The sequence below is a fragment of the Anarrhichthys ocellatus genome, unplaced genomic scaffold (assembly GCF_004355925.1).
Source record: "Anarrhichthys ocellatus isolate YVR2014 unplaced genomic scaffold, GSC_Weel_1.0 scaffold84, whole genome shotgun sequence".
Taxonomy (NCBI): Eukaryota; Metazoa; Chordata; class Actinopteri; order Perciformes; family Anarhichadidae; genus Anarrhichthys; species Anarrhichthys ocellatus.
The window spans coordinates 530,851-549,310 of NW_022280114.1; the positions used below are offsets into that span (position 1 = coordinate 530,851).

Genomic DNA, 18,460 nt, shown 5'->3' on the forward strand with positions numbered 1-18,460 from the left:
TAATTTCTCCTCTGCATATATTAAGTATTCTCCATGATGATTTCTGTCAAGTTTATGAGGATAATTAGCTAGAGTTACTATTTTATGTCAACAAGCTATATTTTGATTTCTTTTTTTTTTGCCTCCTCCAGGAGGATCCCTCTTCCTGAAGGGTTGATTTTTGGTAGTTTTGTCATCCTAGTCTCTGACAAAGTCACTCTGCCCTGTAAAGGTTACACATGTCATGTGAGTCAGAGGAACATCCTTCCATGAAACCCATAAAATCGAAGGCTACAGGGAAACTGGGAAAAAGACACAAACAGACACACACCCATAAATAATAATGATTTTAAATAACTTTGGAAATAACTTTATAGATCTTAGAGGGGTTGTGAGACTTTGGGAAATCTGGGCACAAGGCTTGCATCACACATGGAGAATGAGGGCTTAACATTCGATGAGTAAGCCATTACTTTTTACTTTTGAAGAGACTAAGGCCCAAATTCATTAGCAGCACCATCCACACCTTCATTAAGCATTTGTGCCTTAATTTGGTTCTAAAGAGGTCTGCACATTGCAACCTTGCTGCAACTTTACTTAACTGGCAGAGATGAGAAATCTCACATTACTTTAAAGGGAGCATATCTCAACATTTTGGGTATCTGGATTGTCTAGCAACCCACAAACTGTTAGGTGAGAAAGTCCAGTGAGGGTGGTTGTTTTTTATTCACGTTATTTTCGTTGTTACAGATTTCATATTACGTTGTCCCTTTCTGCTACGTTGTTGCGTTGCGTTGTTGCGTTACGTTGTTGCGTTACGTTGTTGCGTTACGTTGTTGCGTTACGTTGTTGCGTTACGTTGTTGCGTTACGTTGTTGCGTTACGTTGTTGCGATACGTTGTTGCGATACGTTGTTGCGTTACGTTGTTGCGTTACGTTGTTGCGATACGTTGTTGCGTTACCTTGTTGCGTTACCTTGTTGCGTTACCTTGTTGCGTTACCTTGTTGCCTTACCTTGTTGCGTTACGTTGCTGCACACTGATGTACTGTACAACCGTGGCATTGAACTCTTTGTAATGAAAGAAAGGAGGATGGACTTTGTCTTTAAATAGTGAACAGCAGCTTTGGTAAGTGAACTGCTCTTGCTTTACATCTGCAGTAGCTTTACTTCTGTGTTCATTTTCCTATTGTGTCGTTTTTTATGACATGGTTAATATTGTTCCCTCTGATGTGAATAATATCTGAATGGTGCCCCTGAGTGTGTGGTGGAATAGGTGTTTTAGCGCCGCAGTTTTGCTGGAATGTGCAGAGGCCTGTTGAATCGTGTTATTTGGGTTTTATGTTATTTTACCTGCTTTGTTGTCATATAAATATATGTGACTGGTTCTGGTGAGTTTGTTCTTGTCATTGTGTTAATTACATTGATTTAGACTCTATGCATTGCCCGTTAATGACGCAGCATCCCGTCATGCGCGTATTCATGTATCTGCACTCTGCAGTTAGTGTATTTGTAGCCCTCATAGGTGAGCTTCATGTAACATTTTACTTCACCAGTGAAATGTTGCAGTGTTATGTGAATATGCGTTTTTTACACAAAACAAATAATAACCCGTAGCTGTGGCGTCATAATGAGGTTATTAGGAGGTGGCTCAACTGTAGTAGGACAGAGCCCTCTCCATTTTATATTGATAGACAGCACATGTTTTTTAGTCTGGAGTAGTGTGTGTGTGTGGGCGTGTTTGGTGGCGGGGCAAAGTCATCAGGTCGGTAGAGTGTTTGGGATCAAAGCACCGAGCACTTGTTTTCCCACTACAGAGACATTCAACCTTACAGATAAATTGCTAAAGATGACAAAGTGCCTGAACTCCAGTTTCGCCCTCTCACAGTGAGCATGTCCAAGCAACTCAAGGAGCTCAGTTCATTTCATTCAGCCAAGAATAGGTGAGGGCAAAATGTCGGCTGTGTCTTCTCTTTCCAGATGAATACGGCCAGTCGGCCCTTCTTTGTTAAAGCTTGTTGAAAAAAATGATATGATCTCAATCAATTCCTTGGAAGCCATAATGGATATTATATTTACTGTTTGGGGGCTTTTTGTTCTTTGCAGCTTGGTGTTTTCTCCAACTACACGTACACACATTCACCCATACATGCCGGCATGGAAATGCACATATCTTATTGAATTGTCGTGTATTTCCGTTGAGTTTAGCCCTATAAATAAAACTTGCAGATTCATTTGAAATGTCCTTGTTTTGCCGTAAATCTCTAGCCGTGACACACTTAGACACAGATTCATCGAGTGAGAGTTTTGTTTGCCTTCCTCTGTCTTTTTTTTTATTCATGTTTTCTCTTTCAATTCTCTTCCTCTCACACTTTTTTTCCTTTCACACCACAGACTGTATCCTCACGGTGCCTTTTCTGTCTACTGTGCTCTGCTGTTGATAAAGAATGCACCACCCGTCTGAGGTTGGATGTCATTCATTCCATGTGTATATATATACATGCAATATTTATCAGTATTCTGCATTCAGTACATTAGCATTACCGTATTGATTTTACATGTTACAATTAACAAGCAGTCCATGTTTGAGGAGATTGGCAGCCTTTTACGGCCTCTGTGCTGCAGGAACTCTGCGAGATTAAAGAAGAAACACAAATGGAGTCAAAGCTTTCAGAGTTCACGAGGTTCTCAGAGGAAGATGCACTTCCAACGTGTGGGTTGGTGTTTCTTCCTCAGTAGAGAAAAAGAAAAAACAACAACACTGAAGCAGTAGCTTTTTATGAGCAACTTCGTCTTTTTGATAGGAGGAAAAAAGGGTTTATGGGAAATGGGTCTTAATTTCGTGAAGTGCTTGCAGCTGCCTCAGCCAAGGTCTAATCTGTGACACAATTAATATGACAATGTGTACGTATGTACTGTGTAACCCCATACTGCCCAGCATTGTCCTTTAGGCATACAGTAGAAGAATCAGCTTTGTTGGCAGATTATCTTTTCACATACACAGAATTACAAAATGTAATCAACAAATATATTATGATCTATTCTTATGGATAAAGAATCAAAAAGACTCAATTGGTCTCTCAGGGAAATTCACAAGCCACCTGGCAGTATATACAGAATGCATATAAAAATAAGAATGCAACCTTAAAGTAATGTACACATTAATGCATCAATAATATAATCCAATTTTATAATAAGCATAAATCTGAAATGGGCCATCCTGCTAGTACTTTTACCTTTGATATTTTAAGTATATTTCATTGCTAATACTTTATACTTTTGTACTTTAGGTTCATGTTCAGGTTCAACTATGACTTTAACACCAATGAGTATATTTGGACTGCAGGAATCTAATATTAAAAGCAATAGAAGAAGTCTAGTACACATTCAATCCAACACTCTTAACAAGTCAGCAAATAAACCTAGTTATAATAGTGTAACATCCACATGTTAATTTGCATGAATTGTCTCTTTGCGCAGCGAATGATTTGGAGGGAAATATGCTGACAGGGGGAAGTTGTTATAAATGACTCTGCGACACTACATGAAATTTGTATTCATGATTATAAAATGGCATGGCCATGTGTGCTTCCATCAGACTCCAGTCATAAGTGCTGTGCGTGTCAGCACAGCAGACGGATGCTCTGCAAGGTTCAAAGCAAATTTACCTGGTGTGTCCTGGTAAAAGAGCTTCAAACAAGGGACTTGCACCATCTTCAATGATAGCAATCAAGCAACACTGGCCATTAGTGTCACTTTTATTCACAGGGCTGGTGCCGTGTGAGAAAGTGTCTCGCCTCTGTTGATGAGTCCACAAAGGCAAACATCACCCAGCAGACTGTGTTAGCGAGGAAACTGCGTGGAAACTGTATTGGTGGGGTAGGAGCCCCCCCCCCCCCCCAGTCCCCTGGGGCAGGCTGTTGTTCTTGCGGTTTCATATCCTTTGCTTTACCGTCAGAGCATGGAAAGTCATTCGCTTTGACACTCCTGATCCTCGCAGAGCTGTGTACCACCTGGTAGAAAGCAAAGCAATCTAACAAGAAGGCACTGAATCTGAATTATCATCCAAGGAAGGATATGTCATAATTAATCACATTCATTTTTGCCTCCTGCTCTTATGTCTTTATTAAATTCTTGGCTTCTTCTCTGAAGTGCTTAACGTCCAGCTGGCTCTTGCTCTCGTGAAAAAAATAAGTGGAAGTGGAAGGCAGCCAGCTGCCCGAGATTGAGTCATATGTGTCCCAGCCTCAAGGATGGTCAAGAAGAGAGAGAGAGAGAGGGAGGGAAGAGGGGAGGGACGGGGATGTGTGCCATTGAGGAACGACATTACATTTTCTCAAGTCGAGGTTTTCTTTGTGTTGTACTTAGGCAGGAGTAGCTCTTCCATGGAGATTTCACATCAGAATTCATCGCCTATAGCTTTTCAGAAACTGATGAAAACGCCAGTTCAACTGCAGCCTTTGAGAAAAAAACAGAGAGAACTGCAAAGTGATGAGAGAGCAGTTTTTATTCATTTTCTGAGCTTCTGCCTCTTCTTAACTCTTAAGTGGGTCTGCACAGACACACCGAGACATTATGTTTCTCAACGGCAATCTTGTACTGCTGGCCAGTGAGCAGATCTCTCTCTATCATGCTTCCCCCTGTGTGAGGAGGGGGAGGGGGAATGGTTCTCATTTTGTTTTTCAGGTGTCTGTGTGGGAACAAAGCTGACCTTGCTCTCGACCAATTTAGCACTCTGGTTGCTGCTGAGGTTCAGCAACATTTTGAGGTATACATGAAAAATATGCTCTGCCGCTCACACTGCTCCATGGAAGAAGGCAGTTGGGGCTTTTCCCCTCTTGTAACAGCCCTGGTGGTAACTCAATTCTTTTGTTGCACTGTGGTTGGTGATGCAATCATACATGTGTTTTTAGGCATGCTGTGATGCACAAGGGATAAAAATGTCGGTCTATCACTCAGTCCACCGCTGACTCGGCTAACCGTTCTGCGGGTTGCCATGAAGTTTTGCACAGACTTTGATTATTTGAGCTTTTCCTCTGGCACCGCCATGAGGTTGGCATTTGTGGTTTTAAGTGAAATGTCTCAACAACTATGGATTGGCTTAAAATTACAGACATTCATGGTCCTCAGAGGAAGAATCCTAGATGCTCTGATGTTTCCTCTTGGGCCACAAGATTGCAATTACTTTGGTTTATGACCAAATGGCGCTCCCTGTCTCCTCGTGTACATTGTGTTTACAACTAATTAGCAAATGTTAGCATGCTAGCACACAAAACTAAGATAGCGAACATGGCAAACATCCTACCTGCTAAACATCAGCATGTTAGCATTGTCACTGTAAACATATTAGCGTGCTCATGTTAGCATTTAGCTAAAAGGGCTGTTGTCAGCCTCACTGCTATTATGGCAAGCCTTTTTTTCTCATAAGCTTTCCTCAGGAGTCTAATCTGAAAGTTTGGTGAAGAGTAATCAAGAAAGGCTTCGGTAGGCCTGTCATGTCTTTATTTTGTCACATACTATATTGCATTGTTTTGTTTTTTCGATCAGTTATTACCTAGTTAGATGTGGTAGATATTCTCTCATTAAGTCTTATAGCTTCTTACACATTTCCGTTGACTTTATTTTGAACCGCTGGAGCGGTAGGCTTTCTTTCCCTTTCATCAATTTTCTGGCAGCCACAGTGGTTTAGAGGTGTTTGATCATTCCTCAGGAAACTCAGGAAACAAAACCAAGCCTGCCTCCTTAAACAGAATGGATCTTTCTATTGACTCTGTGATCAGAGCTGGTTGGAGCTGGAAACATCCCTGGCGGGCTGAGCAGTGCTTTTTCATCCTCACTGACTGATGAGTGTTCCACATCCCTGATCACAATCCCTGCTGTGGAGACAGCTGCTACCTGTCTGACCGGCCCATGTTCTCACTTCAAGGAGGATCAAATAAACTCTGTGGCAAACAAGCGATTATGATACATTTTATTCAGCAAGATAATCCTCACACAGACCACTTTTATGATTTGTGAAGCGTAAATGCAATCGCCAGAAGTAAAAAACATTCAGCTATGAATGAACTACACCTACCTATCTGCCTACCTGCCGAAAATCAGAAAACTAATATGTATGTGAAACCATTTTGTATTTTTAATGGTAAGCTGAAGTTAATCACATTTTTTTGGTGTGAATATAGACATAATGTTCCCATGTATGAAAAGAAGAAGAGCAGACCAATTAATTTGTATTTTGATAATTAATGTAATTTTTCCAGTAAGGATATAGGCCAGGGGTCACTAGCAGGCGGGCCGCGGTCCGAGTCCAAACCCAGATGTTGTTGTATCTGGACCCTGGACCTAAAACCGATATAAAAATTATTACATTTTAATGGAGTGCTTCTATTTTAACCGGCACAGCTTTTACAGTGCTCGTTCACCATGACCAATTACATGTGTTGCAAATCACATAACGTGATGCTACTCAGCCAATCAAATATGCGTAATCCGATAAGATTCCTGACTCGAGTGAGATTAGGCTCGTTTAAGATGAGCCAGTCCTGCGCAGAATCGATCACCGGCGAACGGCGCACAATGCATGCCGGTTAGATTTGTGTCCGACTTGATCCCGACTTGCTCTGACGTCATGAACACGTGGGCAACGATAATCTCACGAGATCGAGGCAGCCGCAGTTTTTAGAGCCGTTTCCGTCACTTGCATCTTTTCCAGGCGAGGAGAGAGGAAACAAGGAAATACGTTTCAAGAGAAAAGAGACGTCCTTTCCTCAGTTGCATCACGTGAAGCGACGTCTGTTTCTGATGAAGCGGATCAGCTGATCACATCTGGATCAGCTGTCAGTCGGCTTTAACAGCTGGAGAGACTTTTGGCAAATTTGTGTCTGATCACATGATCACTGTACTTAATAATAGTAACTAATAATATTATTAACTAATAAAGACACACAGTAATCATCACTGCCAGAGTAGAGGTGTTTTCTCACTGTGTTCTGTTACCTAATAAATGGCGGACAGCCGAGCGGCTTCCAGGGCGATAAGCCAAGCCCACGCGCAATTCACGTGAATGGCCACAAATGGTCCTCCGCGAGTAACGCGAATGACACGATTAACGCACACCAAACACGGCGTGTGTTAGAAATTGTGCTATGGTGTCATGTTGCTGCCTTGGTTAGCCACCTCAGGTTAGCGTAGCGTAGCTCCAAACAGCAACACTAAGACACTCAGTTGCAAATGAAAGGCATTCCCAGCCATAATATGTGCAACGCTTCAAAGAATACACCCAACGTGTCAAACTAAAAATCTGATTGGTTGAACACTATGACAATCAACAATATCGTTCCCATTTACTTTCATCTGCAAAGGCTTCCTAGCAGGCCTCGGGCCTCTCTCCTTACATAGAGACACAGGGGTGAAATCTGATTGGATAAAAGCTCTATTAAAACAAGCTGCACTGGAAGCAGCTCTGCAGGCTGGAAGCAGAGCAACAGAGGAAGACAGGAGCTGTGCAATGAAAAAATAAGCTAATGGGAAAAAAATTAGAATACATGTAGTGTATTTGTGAAAAATTATTTAATTATAAAATAGCTGTCATTTTGTGATTCTGTTTAGGCCAGCAGAGAAGGCATTTTTCATGTTTCATGCATTGTCTTTCCTTTCTTATTTTACCACTTACCATTCATCATTAATTTTTTATTTTATATTTGTGCATGTAAAACATTTCTAATATCTTGCCATTTTCTTTTCAGGCGGGAAAATGAGATGACGTAGCTGTGCCTGGTTCTGTCCGCGCAGTGTTTGTCAATAAAGTCTGTTTTTGAAGCCAGTCAAGATGGCGGACTACGACTTGACAACCAAGATAGCTCATTTTCTGGACCGGCATTTGGTTTTTCCTCTTTTGGAATTCCTGTCCGTGAAAGAGGTACAACCGCTTTTGCATCGCATAACGTGCTTGTTTATTGCCGTATATGTATACATGAAAACACGTTTTGTAGCGGGCACAGATCCATCCTCAGCTGGCTAACAGTCACGTATGATGGATAGCCTGTCAGTTAGCAGCTAACTCCAGCTAAACTATACATGTATTCAGATAGTTAATAACTGGAGTGTTGCTGCAATATTAGTTATAGTAGCAGTCAATTGCTGCGAAGCCGCAAAACTGTTTAAGACTCTATTACGCTTCTTATTGACGTTACCTAGTGTGTTCGCATAGTTACTATATAGAGGATTAACGTTGGCTACAACTGGCTGAATGTCACGTGTTGTGGTGTCCTCAAGTCGTTTCCCTTTTTCTGGTTGTCCAGATGTTTCTTAAATACAGTCTGAGCCCCAAGGGAAACATATGCTTTTGTTTTGAACAGATCTACAATGAAAAGGAACTCCTTCAGGGAAAGCTGGACCTCCTCAGCGAGACAAACATGGTGGACTTCGCAATGGATGTGTACAAAAACCTGTACCTGGACAAGGAAATCCCACACTGTATGAAACATAGTAGTTTAATCGTTTTCTTTCGGTTCAATACCATTTCATTCTGTCGTAACGTCTAGCTTTCAAACGGTACGACGTTGTGTGAACCTACTGATAATCTGCAAGGAATAGCAGATTATCAGTCATGTGTTAAAACACTAGAATACTGGATGTCTTGCTATGTGGCCTCTGTGATGTCATAACATTGACCAGCTACTTCAGCGGTCTGTTGATCAAACATAATAGTGTCATAATCTGTGAAGTGCTTGGTTACTGTTCAGGAAATGTTTAAATGGAAACATCTTGCCTATATTTGCCTCCTTGATGCTGGCAGTGTTGTTCTTCTCCTCCATTCACTCTAAAAGCACCACTGCTGTAACACCACAGTGTTGATGTGATAATTGTTTCTGTCTCAGCGCTGAGGGAGAAGAGGAGTACTGTGGTGGCCCAACTGAAGCAGCTCCAGTCAGAGACGGAACCAATCGTCAAGATGTTTGAAGACCCCGAGACGACTCGACAGATGCAGTCCACAAGGTCAGAAAGAAAGAAATGCATCTCTGTGGAATGATTGTCTCGCTCGTCGTATTATAGTACTGACAGTATTATACTACTGACAGTATTATAGTACTAACAGTACTGATAGTACGTGTGAAAGTATGTCTGTGGACCGTTAATGGCTCATCTGACATCCGTTTGGTTTATTCTTCATCAGAGATGGACGGATGCTCTTCGACTACCTTTCAGAGAAACACAATGTAAGTGTTGAAATGTTGAACGGCGTATCCACACACCTCGTTGTATAAACGGTGCACTGAATTTTGATCTTTTAAGGCGGGTTGCACAATGTATTTTTGTTTCCATAACAACCAGTCTCAGAATCCTAAAACATCCAATGACACCCACCAACGGGCTCATTACTCACTCGACGATTAGAGTAACTACTCGCTACCTCATTGCCAATGGTTTCTTTATTTTACCTTTTTTATATAATCGATTACACATAAATGAAGATATCTTCCACATCGTGTGCACAATACCCTGTAAAGAAGACTTGTTGGTGATGAAATCAGAATCGGAACCGTTTATTGCCATGGTATGTTGAACATACAAGGAATTTGGCGTGACGGGAGGTGCAAACATTTAACAATCAACAACAATCAGTGTAAGTAGAAACATTAACATGTACAAGAGATATAAAATAAATGAAATATAAAAGAAATTTAATGAGCAGGCTTTGCCTAAAAAGATGAAATATACTGTCACATTCCCTAATCAGCCCCAATGTGTCAGCCTTGCAACCTCTCACAATTACATTTCAAAGGCACTAGCCGTGTGAAAAACAGTGGGTCAGAGTGACTGCCCTCCAGGGCTATGTACTGTTTAAAGCCACATTCATTATAACACTACTTCTCCTCCTCCTCCTCCTCCTCCTTCCTCTTAATGAATCTTTACCAGCTAAGTTGCAGATAGAGATGGCAAACCTTTCAGTAAAAGCCAGACTTTTCCTCCATTTCACTGGTTCCTGGTCAACCTTGTTCAACTTGCTTTAATCTATGCATCGCCTGTTTGTTTTTGTTATTTTTTAGTTTCGACAAGAATACCTGGACACACTGTACAGGTACGCCAAATTCCAGTACGAGTGCGGTAACTACTCTGGGGCTGCAGAATACCTCTACTTCTTTCGTGTCCTGGTAAGAGTAACCACAGAAGAATAGAAAAGGTTCAATACAAGCCCCAGGAAAGCATTTATTTTTTTTAAAATGATTTCCAAGATGAAGCTCATTGTTTTATTTGTGAAACACTGAATGTGTTGCTCTCTGCTCAAGGTTCCCTCTACAGACAGGAATGCCCTGAGCTCTCTGTGGGGGAAACTGGCCTCTGAGATCCTGATGCAGAACTGGGAAGCAGCCATGGAGGATCTGACTCGACTGAGGGAGACCATCGATAACAATGTAAGTGAATAATACTTCATGATGCGTACGGATGTCATTACGATTAGCTGGTTATCAGCCGCGACAGTGTCACTATTGTTGTTTTCCCCATGTGCGTCTGTGTGCGTCATCATGGGATGTGTCAAATGTGGACCTGGAGACACCGACGGTAACGGGAACTACCACAGAGGCTTTAAATATACATCCGTCTGTCTTTATGCAGACAGATTTTGTCGTCGCGATAGCGTCGCATCTGTGCAAATTGCAGACACAAAACTCTACAGGTGTGCAGCTGAGATCACAATTAAGGCTAGGTTGGAATATGCAGGGCCCAATAATGTCTGTGATGCTGAAAACACAGGACGGAATTTGATGATGATGGGAAAATATGTGTGCAATTTCTGAAAATAAGGGTTTCTCTACCATTATTTATTTCTCTGCACCTAAGCCTAATGAAAAGATGAAAACCATGCTGTTATGTTTTGGTTCCATCTACGGGCACCTTGCTTCTCTCCTCTGCTCTCTGTGAGGAAAAGATGGTGTTTGCTGGGTACTCTCTGCACGATGCATCACCTAGCAGGCCGAATATCTGACCTGTCGGGCAGCCGCAGCCAATGAGAGCTCAAGACGCGTGTAGAGGGGAAACGTGGGGGAGGGGTCGCCTGTTAGTCGTCCAAAAAAATGGAGGAGTTTGACGGCAACGGCTAAATTTAATTTTAATACATTTTTCAATCGGATGCAATGTTTGGTTTTATAACTGTGTTGAATCACTGTCTTTTAACAAAATAGTGCAATGTTGTGTTACATCAAATGCATTACATTTAAACATTTTTGCAATTGTATTGATTTTAGACATTATTAGACACAAAACGTGCTAGGATCGTAACGCACAGAATTCAGAAAAATTCAAAAGGGAAGGCAAGTTGTATGCAAAACGATCTAATGGAATCTCTCCTTTCAGTCGGTGAGCTCTCCTCTCCAGTCACTCCAACAGAGGACCTGGCTCATCCACTGGTCCCTCTTTGTGTTCTTCAACCACCCTAAAGGCCGGGACAACATCATCGAGCTCTTCCTCTACCAGCCCCAGTGAGTCTCCGTGCTTTCAATACACCGCAAAGTACCGTCGGCTTCTACAAACGATACACGGGCATGATGGTTCTGTCATCCAGAGCGTGCGTTTCATTCTTTCTGTTGCTCAAGAGCGTACGGTTGAGGGACACGCTGGCTTTGTCTCGGCCTAAACCTCAGCCCTTTTATTTAAAGGACCCTTATAGCTTGAAGGCCACCCTGCTGTTGTGTTGTCACTTAACTTCCTGAACGTGTTTTTGATCAGAATGTGTTGCAGCTACACAAGTGTGCATGTTTTGTCTAGAATTGCACCATGTGTATTTACCTCATGAATCAAAGCTTCTGCGTGTTTTCTTTTGGAGGAAAATGACCCAGTTTTGTTGCGATGACGACGTTTTTTGATGCCACCGTGTGCTGCTTTTGTATAAGGTACTTGAATGCGATCCAGACAATGTGCCCACACATGCTGCGATACCTCACAACCGCAGTCATCACCAACAAAGACGTACGCAAGCGCAGACAAGTGCTCAAGGACTTGGTGAAAGTCATTCAACAGGTAAAGTCAATAAACGTTAGCAGAATCATTTTTTAATCCGAAGTGGCTCGAGGGTTCAGTCTAAGGTTTCTCTCTCTTTCACTCCCGTAGGAGTCGTACACATACAAGGACCCCATCACAGAGTTTGTGGAGTGTCTCTATGTGAACTTCGACTTCGACGGCGCCCAGAAGAAGCTGAGGGAGTGCGAGTCGGTGAGGATAGCTTCCCGAAGTTTCTCCTGCTTGACAGTGTGTGTTTGTCATGGTCTCGCGGGACGGAGGGGTGATATGAAGCCTCCCTTAGCTATGGCGCTCTGATCTCCTGAGCCCAAAGCATTTAACTTTGCAGCCATTCAGCCTCAGCAAATCCATGTCTGGCCTGATTTGCCGGCTCTTACTTTTATTCAGTTTGATTTTCAAAGCGGAACAGCTGTCGGATTTGGGGCTCGGTTGCCTTCTCTTTAGAAACCCTGCAGTATTTTTTTTTAGTTGTGTGTCGTGGGACCACTTTGCCTGTTCTCTGAGCACCCCCGTGAATTGGCTTTTACTCCTTTTGTGTAAATTATGCAGTGATTGCGAAGGCCTCAACTACCCTGTCAGATACGAAGAGTGAGCTCTCATGGAATCTGCTGGCTTTCAATCGTCAGGGGAATTTAAATTTACATGTTTTCCCCTCTAGAGATCAACAACATGTCTTAATTACTGTAAAAACAAGTTATTATGTTTTTAATGAAGGTCTCCTGTTGTGTGAAGAGCACTTTGTTTTGATTAATGTTGAATATTAATGTCAGCATTGGACCCGGTTTGTCTCAGTCACATGATGAAAATGAGTGAATCGGTAAAGTAATATTTATGCTTGACATGCACCTTTGTTTGTGTGTTTACCACAGCACAGCGTGGAGTAATTGGATTTCTTACACAATAACGGCTCCTTGTGAAATCATGGTGCCACATCTCCTTTCAACATCCCAGACGCTAATTTATTCATAAACCTGAGCTCCTCTGCAGATTCAAGATGGTCAAACATCCCATTTGATGTTTCTGTGATTGTTGCTTTAAAACCAACAGATGGAGACGTCTCAACATAATCTCCTACACACACACACACACACACACACACACACACACTCCGGGTTGGTGGAGAAATACAGTATCTTAACATCTTGTTGTGCAATAGTAATCTTATCGTATTTATCTAAACAAACATGCGTGTAAATTAGGGTTGGATGTGTTAAAATTCCAACAGGCAACGTCAGACCAACAAGCAGCGATCGTAGTTTCATCTGAGAGATCTAAAATGCCCCCCGAAAAATCCTAGATGTACCCAGCCAGTGGCTGATGGTTGATATAATTGCTCACCCCTAGCATACATTAAATATTTATAGCTGTGATCATTAGTATTTTGACTTCTTTTTTTACAAAGGCAGAACAATGGGCCTTATGCAAGAACCAATAGTGATTACGAGTGATTTAGGAAAACTTGCCACATTCACCAATAGTCTCATATTTTGAATTTTATGAATACAGTTCACGAGTGGTCTAGACCTGTCGAAGGAGTCCTGCGCAATTATTTTGGATTGTATAATTCATTACTTTGAAGCAATTTTCACTTTACAAACCCCACGTAAACTCCACATCATAATTATGTTGACAATGTCCTGTTTAACTGGTTAGCCAATATGTTTGCTGAATTTACCCGACGACATCACCATTCATTTAAATGGGCTACTGGTGCTATTGTATTACGCTACAATATCAACATGAACTCTCAAACTGCAAAACGACTTCAGTTATTCGGTTGGTCACCAGTCGGCGTGCTGTGGAGAGGCCTGTTTCATGTTACAGCATTCTGTGCTGTATTTCAGTGTGGGTACGACCCTCGGGTGACACGGCATTAACGGCACTTGTTATCCCCCCACCACTTAGCAGGTCCCTTCATTCTGCTGCTGACGCTGTTAAAATCATTGGCTTTCCTTTTGAAAGCAGGACTTTAAATATAGGACATATGGGGCAGGATGCGTACGTAAGCTAAATGTATGCATGCCATAGTGAAGCCCGATATTCCACCTTTGTTTCATTATATTCATCATATGAGCTATGAGGCTTGAGTTAAATACAGTTCCTCCTCTGCTTTGAGGAGGTTGGTTTATGGCGTTTTGCTGGTTCCACTTGTTGTCTTCTTGCTTCTTCGCTGAATATTTAGTTTGTACACCGTGTAACGTTTCAGAGAGAACTGCAACGAACAGCGCGTCTAGCATCAACGCTTTTGTGCGTGCTCGTAGCACGCACGTCATCTTTGGGTTCTAGTCCACGCTGCTTTATGACATTGGAGCGCTAATCGTTATCCAAAAGTCGGAGCGTTTTGCTGGGTCTGACGTGGCTCACTCGTACGAGCCCTCCTTTAGGAATAAGAGGAAGTTGAGATAAGAGCAAATGTTCTTGCATGAGCTCCATTCTCAACATCAGCACATGATTTAGCCTTCGCACTCACACCACAGGAAGCTCCTATGCAGCAGATAACCTGAGGAGATTTGGAAGCACATTGATGCATAAATGTGCATTTTATTTAGGAAAATGACCTCATGTGACTATTTCATTTTTGAGAATTGGTGAATTTGGACCAAAAAAATTTCCCAATCATCCAAACCACATAGTTTTGACCGGGACATTTTAATGAATGCGTGGATAAACCAATAGCTGGAAATTGTGGCAGAACAGCCAGCCCGCTGTGGATGGAACCTCATGTGTTTATGTACTCCAGTATACTTATCATTCCAGTATAACATGTGGTTTAAATTATAGCTGCACGCTCATTATGCATGTATTGGAAAGTGTGCCGGCAGAGAACTAGAACGAGTAACTGAAGGAACACTTTGTCTTTTCCAGGTTGTCCTCTGCTGCTTCCTCTATGTGAATGCTTTGTGTGAGACGTGATCGATGGAGCACTGTGGTCTTTTTGTCCTCCAGGTTCTTGTGAACGACTTCTTCCTGGTCGCTTGCCTCGAGGATTTCATCGAGAACGCCCGTCTCTTCATCTTTGAGACCTTTTGTCGGATCCATCAGTGTATCAGCATCAGGTACGCCGTCTTTGTAACTAACAGGCGTACTCGTCAGGAACGGAGTGTGCCATTCCTTTTCATTTGTGAAGGCACAGTTCCTTTTCAATGGGGGGGGGGGGGGTTTAAAAAAAAAGCCCGTTTTTTTTTTTTTTTTTTTTTTTTTTTTCCCCCCCATTTTGTGTCCCCATTTTTTTTGTTTTCTGTGTTCCCCATTTTTTTTTTTTTTTTTTTTAGATGTCATCCATGTCATGCTAGTATATTCAACAGAGAACTATAAAACGAATTTTCAAAGACTGGATTACCCCAAAGGATATTTACTCCGCTGAAATGCCCCTCCTCCTTCGCTCTCTCCACTCAGCATGCTGGCAGACAAGCTCAACATGACGCCGGAGGAGGCGGAGAGGTGGATCGTCAACCTCATCCGTAATGCCAGGCTCGACGCCAAGATCGACTCCAAACTGGTGAGGCTCCGCATCCACTGATCCACTTTCAGTCGGATGAGCTTAAAATCACCGAGCCTAGCATGAACGGCCCTGTCTAGTCTTCTGATTTACGAAATGTATGCATTTTGCTCATGTAAGATGAAAGCAGCGTACAAGAGTTTAACTGGCGGTGCATTAAAGTCATTCCTTCATTTGTGTGAATGTTTGTCCCTCAGGGTCATGTGGTGATGGGCAACAACGCGGTGTCGCCGTACCAGCAGGTGATCGAGAAGACCAAGAGCCTGTCGTTCCGTAGCCAGATGTTGGCAATGAACATAGAGAAGAAAGTGGCCCACAGCAACAGGAATGAGGTAGAGAAAGCTCTAAACAAGGTGTATGCATGTGGACATAGGCCGTATGTTAGACGTGGGTGGAGTCACTGGGACGTCACCCGTTGGTTTGTAGGCTGCCGTTTTGAAGCCGTGGGCTGTCTTGTATTTTGACCGTCACATCTTGTTTTTTTTGGTAACGGGAAAGTTGTAACATCCGAATGCTAAATAAGACATTTTTAGGCGACCTTATTTAACTTTCATGAAGTGAAAATGCACTGTGAAAGGGTTAAAGTTCAAACACGTAAACACAGAGGACTCCCAGAATGGACAACCTGTCAATCACCGTGTAGCCCCGCCCTAAAGCATACCCTGCTTTATGGTCTGTTTGACTCTAAATGGACCATAATTTACTAAATGAACATCATGCTGTATTGAAGAAGACTTGAAACTAGAGATTGAGACCATAAACTCATGTTTACAATGTTTACTGAGGTAATAAATCGAGAGAGAAGTAGAGTCATTTTCTCATAGACTTCTATACAACCAGAGGAGTCGCCCCCTGATGGTCAGCAGACAGAATGCAGCTTTAAGGCTCTGCAGCTGTGGCTTCACTTTTCAGACCCGGAGGTTGCCGCCTGGATGTGAACTTTGTACCCTTTTAGTATTTACTGTTCAGGGAAAGAGGATATTAATACCGTACATCATCGCTTTCTTTCTTTTTTTTTACTTTAAACCGACCAAGTTGAGACATGGAGATTGTTCAAGATGTGATTTATTTATTATTTGAGACATTTTTTTACATTTTTCATAAGTTTATGCTCTTTAGAATTAGACTGGATCTAAATGTCACATAACTCACATTGTGATTGCTCTCCTGTCCTACTGCCCTCCAATGAATGTGTGTGAAAACATGACATCCTCATGTAACTCTTAAACTATCCTCCTCGTCGATGGTACAACACAACATTTTATTTTGGGTAAAATAATCATGATTCAAATTTGAGTCACTTAGAATTCTGCACAATCTGTCAACATTGCTTTTGTCCTGTTCTAGAGAGAAGCAGGTGTTGTCAGATGGTGGATATCTAATTATGGAGCAAATCTCCTTTTGCCTTTTTATAAAGTAGTTTGAGCGTTTCTTCTAATGTTTGTTTTTGTTTGTTTTTTTATATTTTCTCAGACTCCAAATTGGGCTGCTCAAGACTCTGGCTTCTCCTAAAATGGAAATCGGCTTCAAGAGGATGCAGATGGCTCTACTGGATACAATTCATTGAATTTATTTATTTATCAGATTAGCAACTATTGTTATTTAACTGGCAGCATGACTTCTGCAGTATGAAATGTCAGAGAGGACGTGACAAGTCTGGATGAAGACATCGTCACCGAGGTATTATTTATTAAGTTCATCATATTATTATATTTATTCTGGTATCAACTGTTGATTTCTAAAGTATTCACCCAAACTTTAGTTTATCGATCCAGCCGGCAATTAACATTAAACATTTTTTGCCTCTTCAGAGAGATTTGTTTCTTCTTCCTCTATTCATATCCGACCACTAGATGGCGCCATTGGTTAGTTCTTGTTTCCCGCCGTTTGCAGACAGTTGTAGCATTTTCCCAACAATCTCTCCAGACTGTGGCTCCCACTACAGTGTCTCAATTTAATATTTGTGTGATTGGTTGTAACAATGAATGAATAAAGGGAACAGACGGATGCAAAATTGATGCATAAATGAAACCAAAGAACTCTTTTGAAAGGCGGCACTGAACCCGGCTCTCCTCTGACGCCTCGACGTTAGAAGCACGAATGATTTCGTGATTGAAAAGGAAAACTTAAGAAAAGCTTCACTTGGCATGGAGATCAAATTGAAAGGGAACGACAACCGCTTTACGGATCATACATCAGTCACACTATATTTTCAAGGCCTCTCTGTTCGTCGTCAGTTAGAGCCGGTCGTTTCTGCTCGTGCAGCAAATGTTTAGCCACAGCTTATTTCAGAATATTGATGCTGCAGTGCAAATATTTGACCCGTGTCGATGGACTGTAACATGCAGTCAGGGTTTGGAACAAGTCAGGTCGGTTTAGAGAGCTTGTTTAGTGCAGCAGGGAATGTTAATAAGATAAGAGAAGAAGGTATTACATATTAAGATAAGGAGGTATTATTAAAAATGGAATACTAAAACAAAGGTTTTACCTTTTTAACTACACCGAACTAAAAGTTTGTGGAAAAAGATCCATTTTTAATGTGCTTTTTATAGAAGACACTGCTGCAGCACACCTTAGGTCACATGGTAGAGCATTCCAGAGAATGCCCCCATAATGCCTGTAAAACCTGTCTGGTGAATAGTTTGGGTCAATAAAAGTCTACACTCTTTGTTCCTCACGTCGTCGGTGGGACTAACCTGGTTACCGACCGCAAAGAAATGAAATGCTCCAGCGCTCAGTGGAGTGTCAGGATGCCCCTCTGTCATCGCGTGAAACATTTCTGCCATGCAGGTGAAGAGGGGAAAGTGGCCCCAGGTGCGTCTCTGGAGTCTCCCTTCAGCATGGCCAAGAGACCTCTTTCTGATGTTTAGCCTGGGGGGGGGAGTGGCTGACGGTTAAGCCTGCTGCTGTTAACTCCTAGCCACTCCTCCAGACTCCACACACACTTTTCCACAACTTGAGTTAAA

General features: G+C 42.1%; 1 protein-coding gene across 1 annotated transcript; it reads left to right on the top strand.

Annotated features, from left to right (window-relative positions):
* The first annotated feature begins 7,800 nt into the window (after positions 1-7,800).
* eif3eb (eukaryotic translation initiation factor 3, subunit E, b) lies at positions 7,801-17,303 on the top strand. The gene is made up of 13 exons (XM_031874867.1): positions 7,801-7,895; positions 8,335-8,452; positions 8,857-8,974; positions 9,153-9,195; positions 10,027-10,131; positions 10,267-10,392; positions 11,333-11,457; positions 11,869-11,995; positions 12,086-12,187; positions 14,942-15,051; positions 15,392-15,494; positions 15,692-15,826; positions 16,968-17,303. The coding sequence occupies exons 1-13, from the start codon at positions 7,806-7,808 to the stop codon at positions 17,004-17,006; spliced, it is 1,341 nt and encodes a 446-aa protein (XP_031730727.1). The 5' UTR covers positions 7,801-7,805; the 3' UTR covers positions 17,007-17,303.
* The last annotated feature ends 1,157 nt before the right edge of the window (positions 17,304-18,460 follow it).

What these genes read in the sequence shown, in the direction of transcription:
- eif3eb (XM_031874867.1), top strand. Translation starts at nt 7,806, where the DNA reads ATGGCGGACTACGACTTGACAACCAAGATAGCTCATTTTCTGGACCGG. An exon ending in TCTACTTCTTTCGTGTCCTG is followed by an intron (nt 10,132 to 10,266) that starts GTAAGAGTAACC and finishes TCTCTGCTCAAG; the next exon opens with GTTCCCTCTACAGACAGGAA. An exon ending in CCCACAGCAACAGGAATGAG is followed by an intron (nt 15,827 to 16,967) that starts GTAGAGAAAGCT and finishes ATATTTTCTCAG; the next exon opens with ACTCCAAATTGGGCTGCTCA.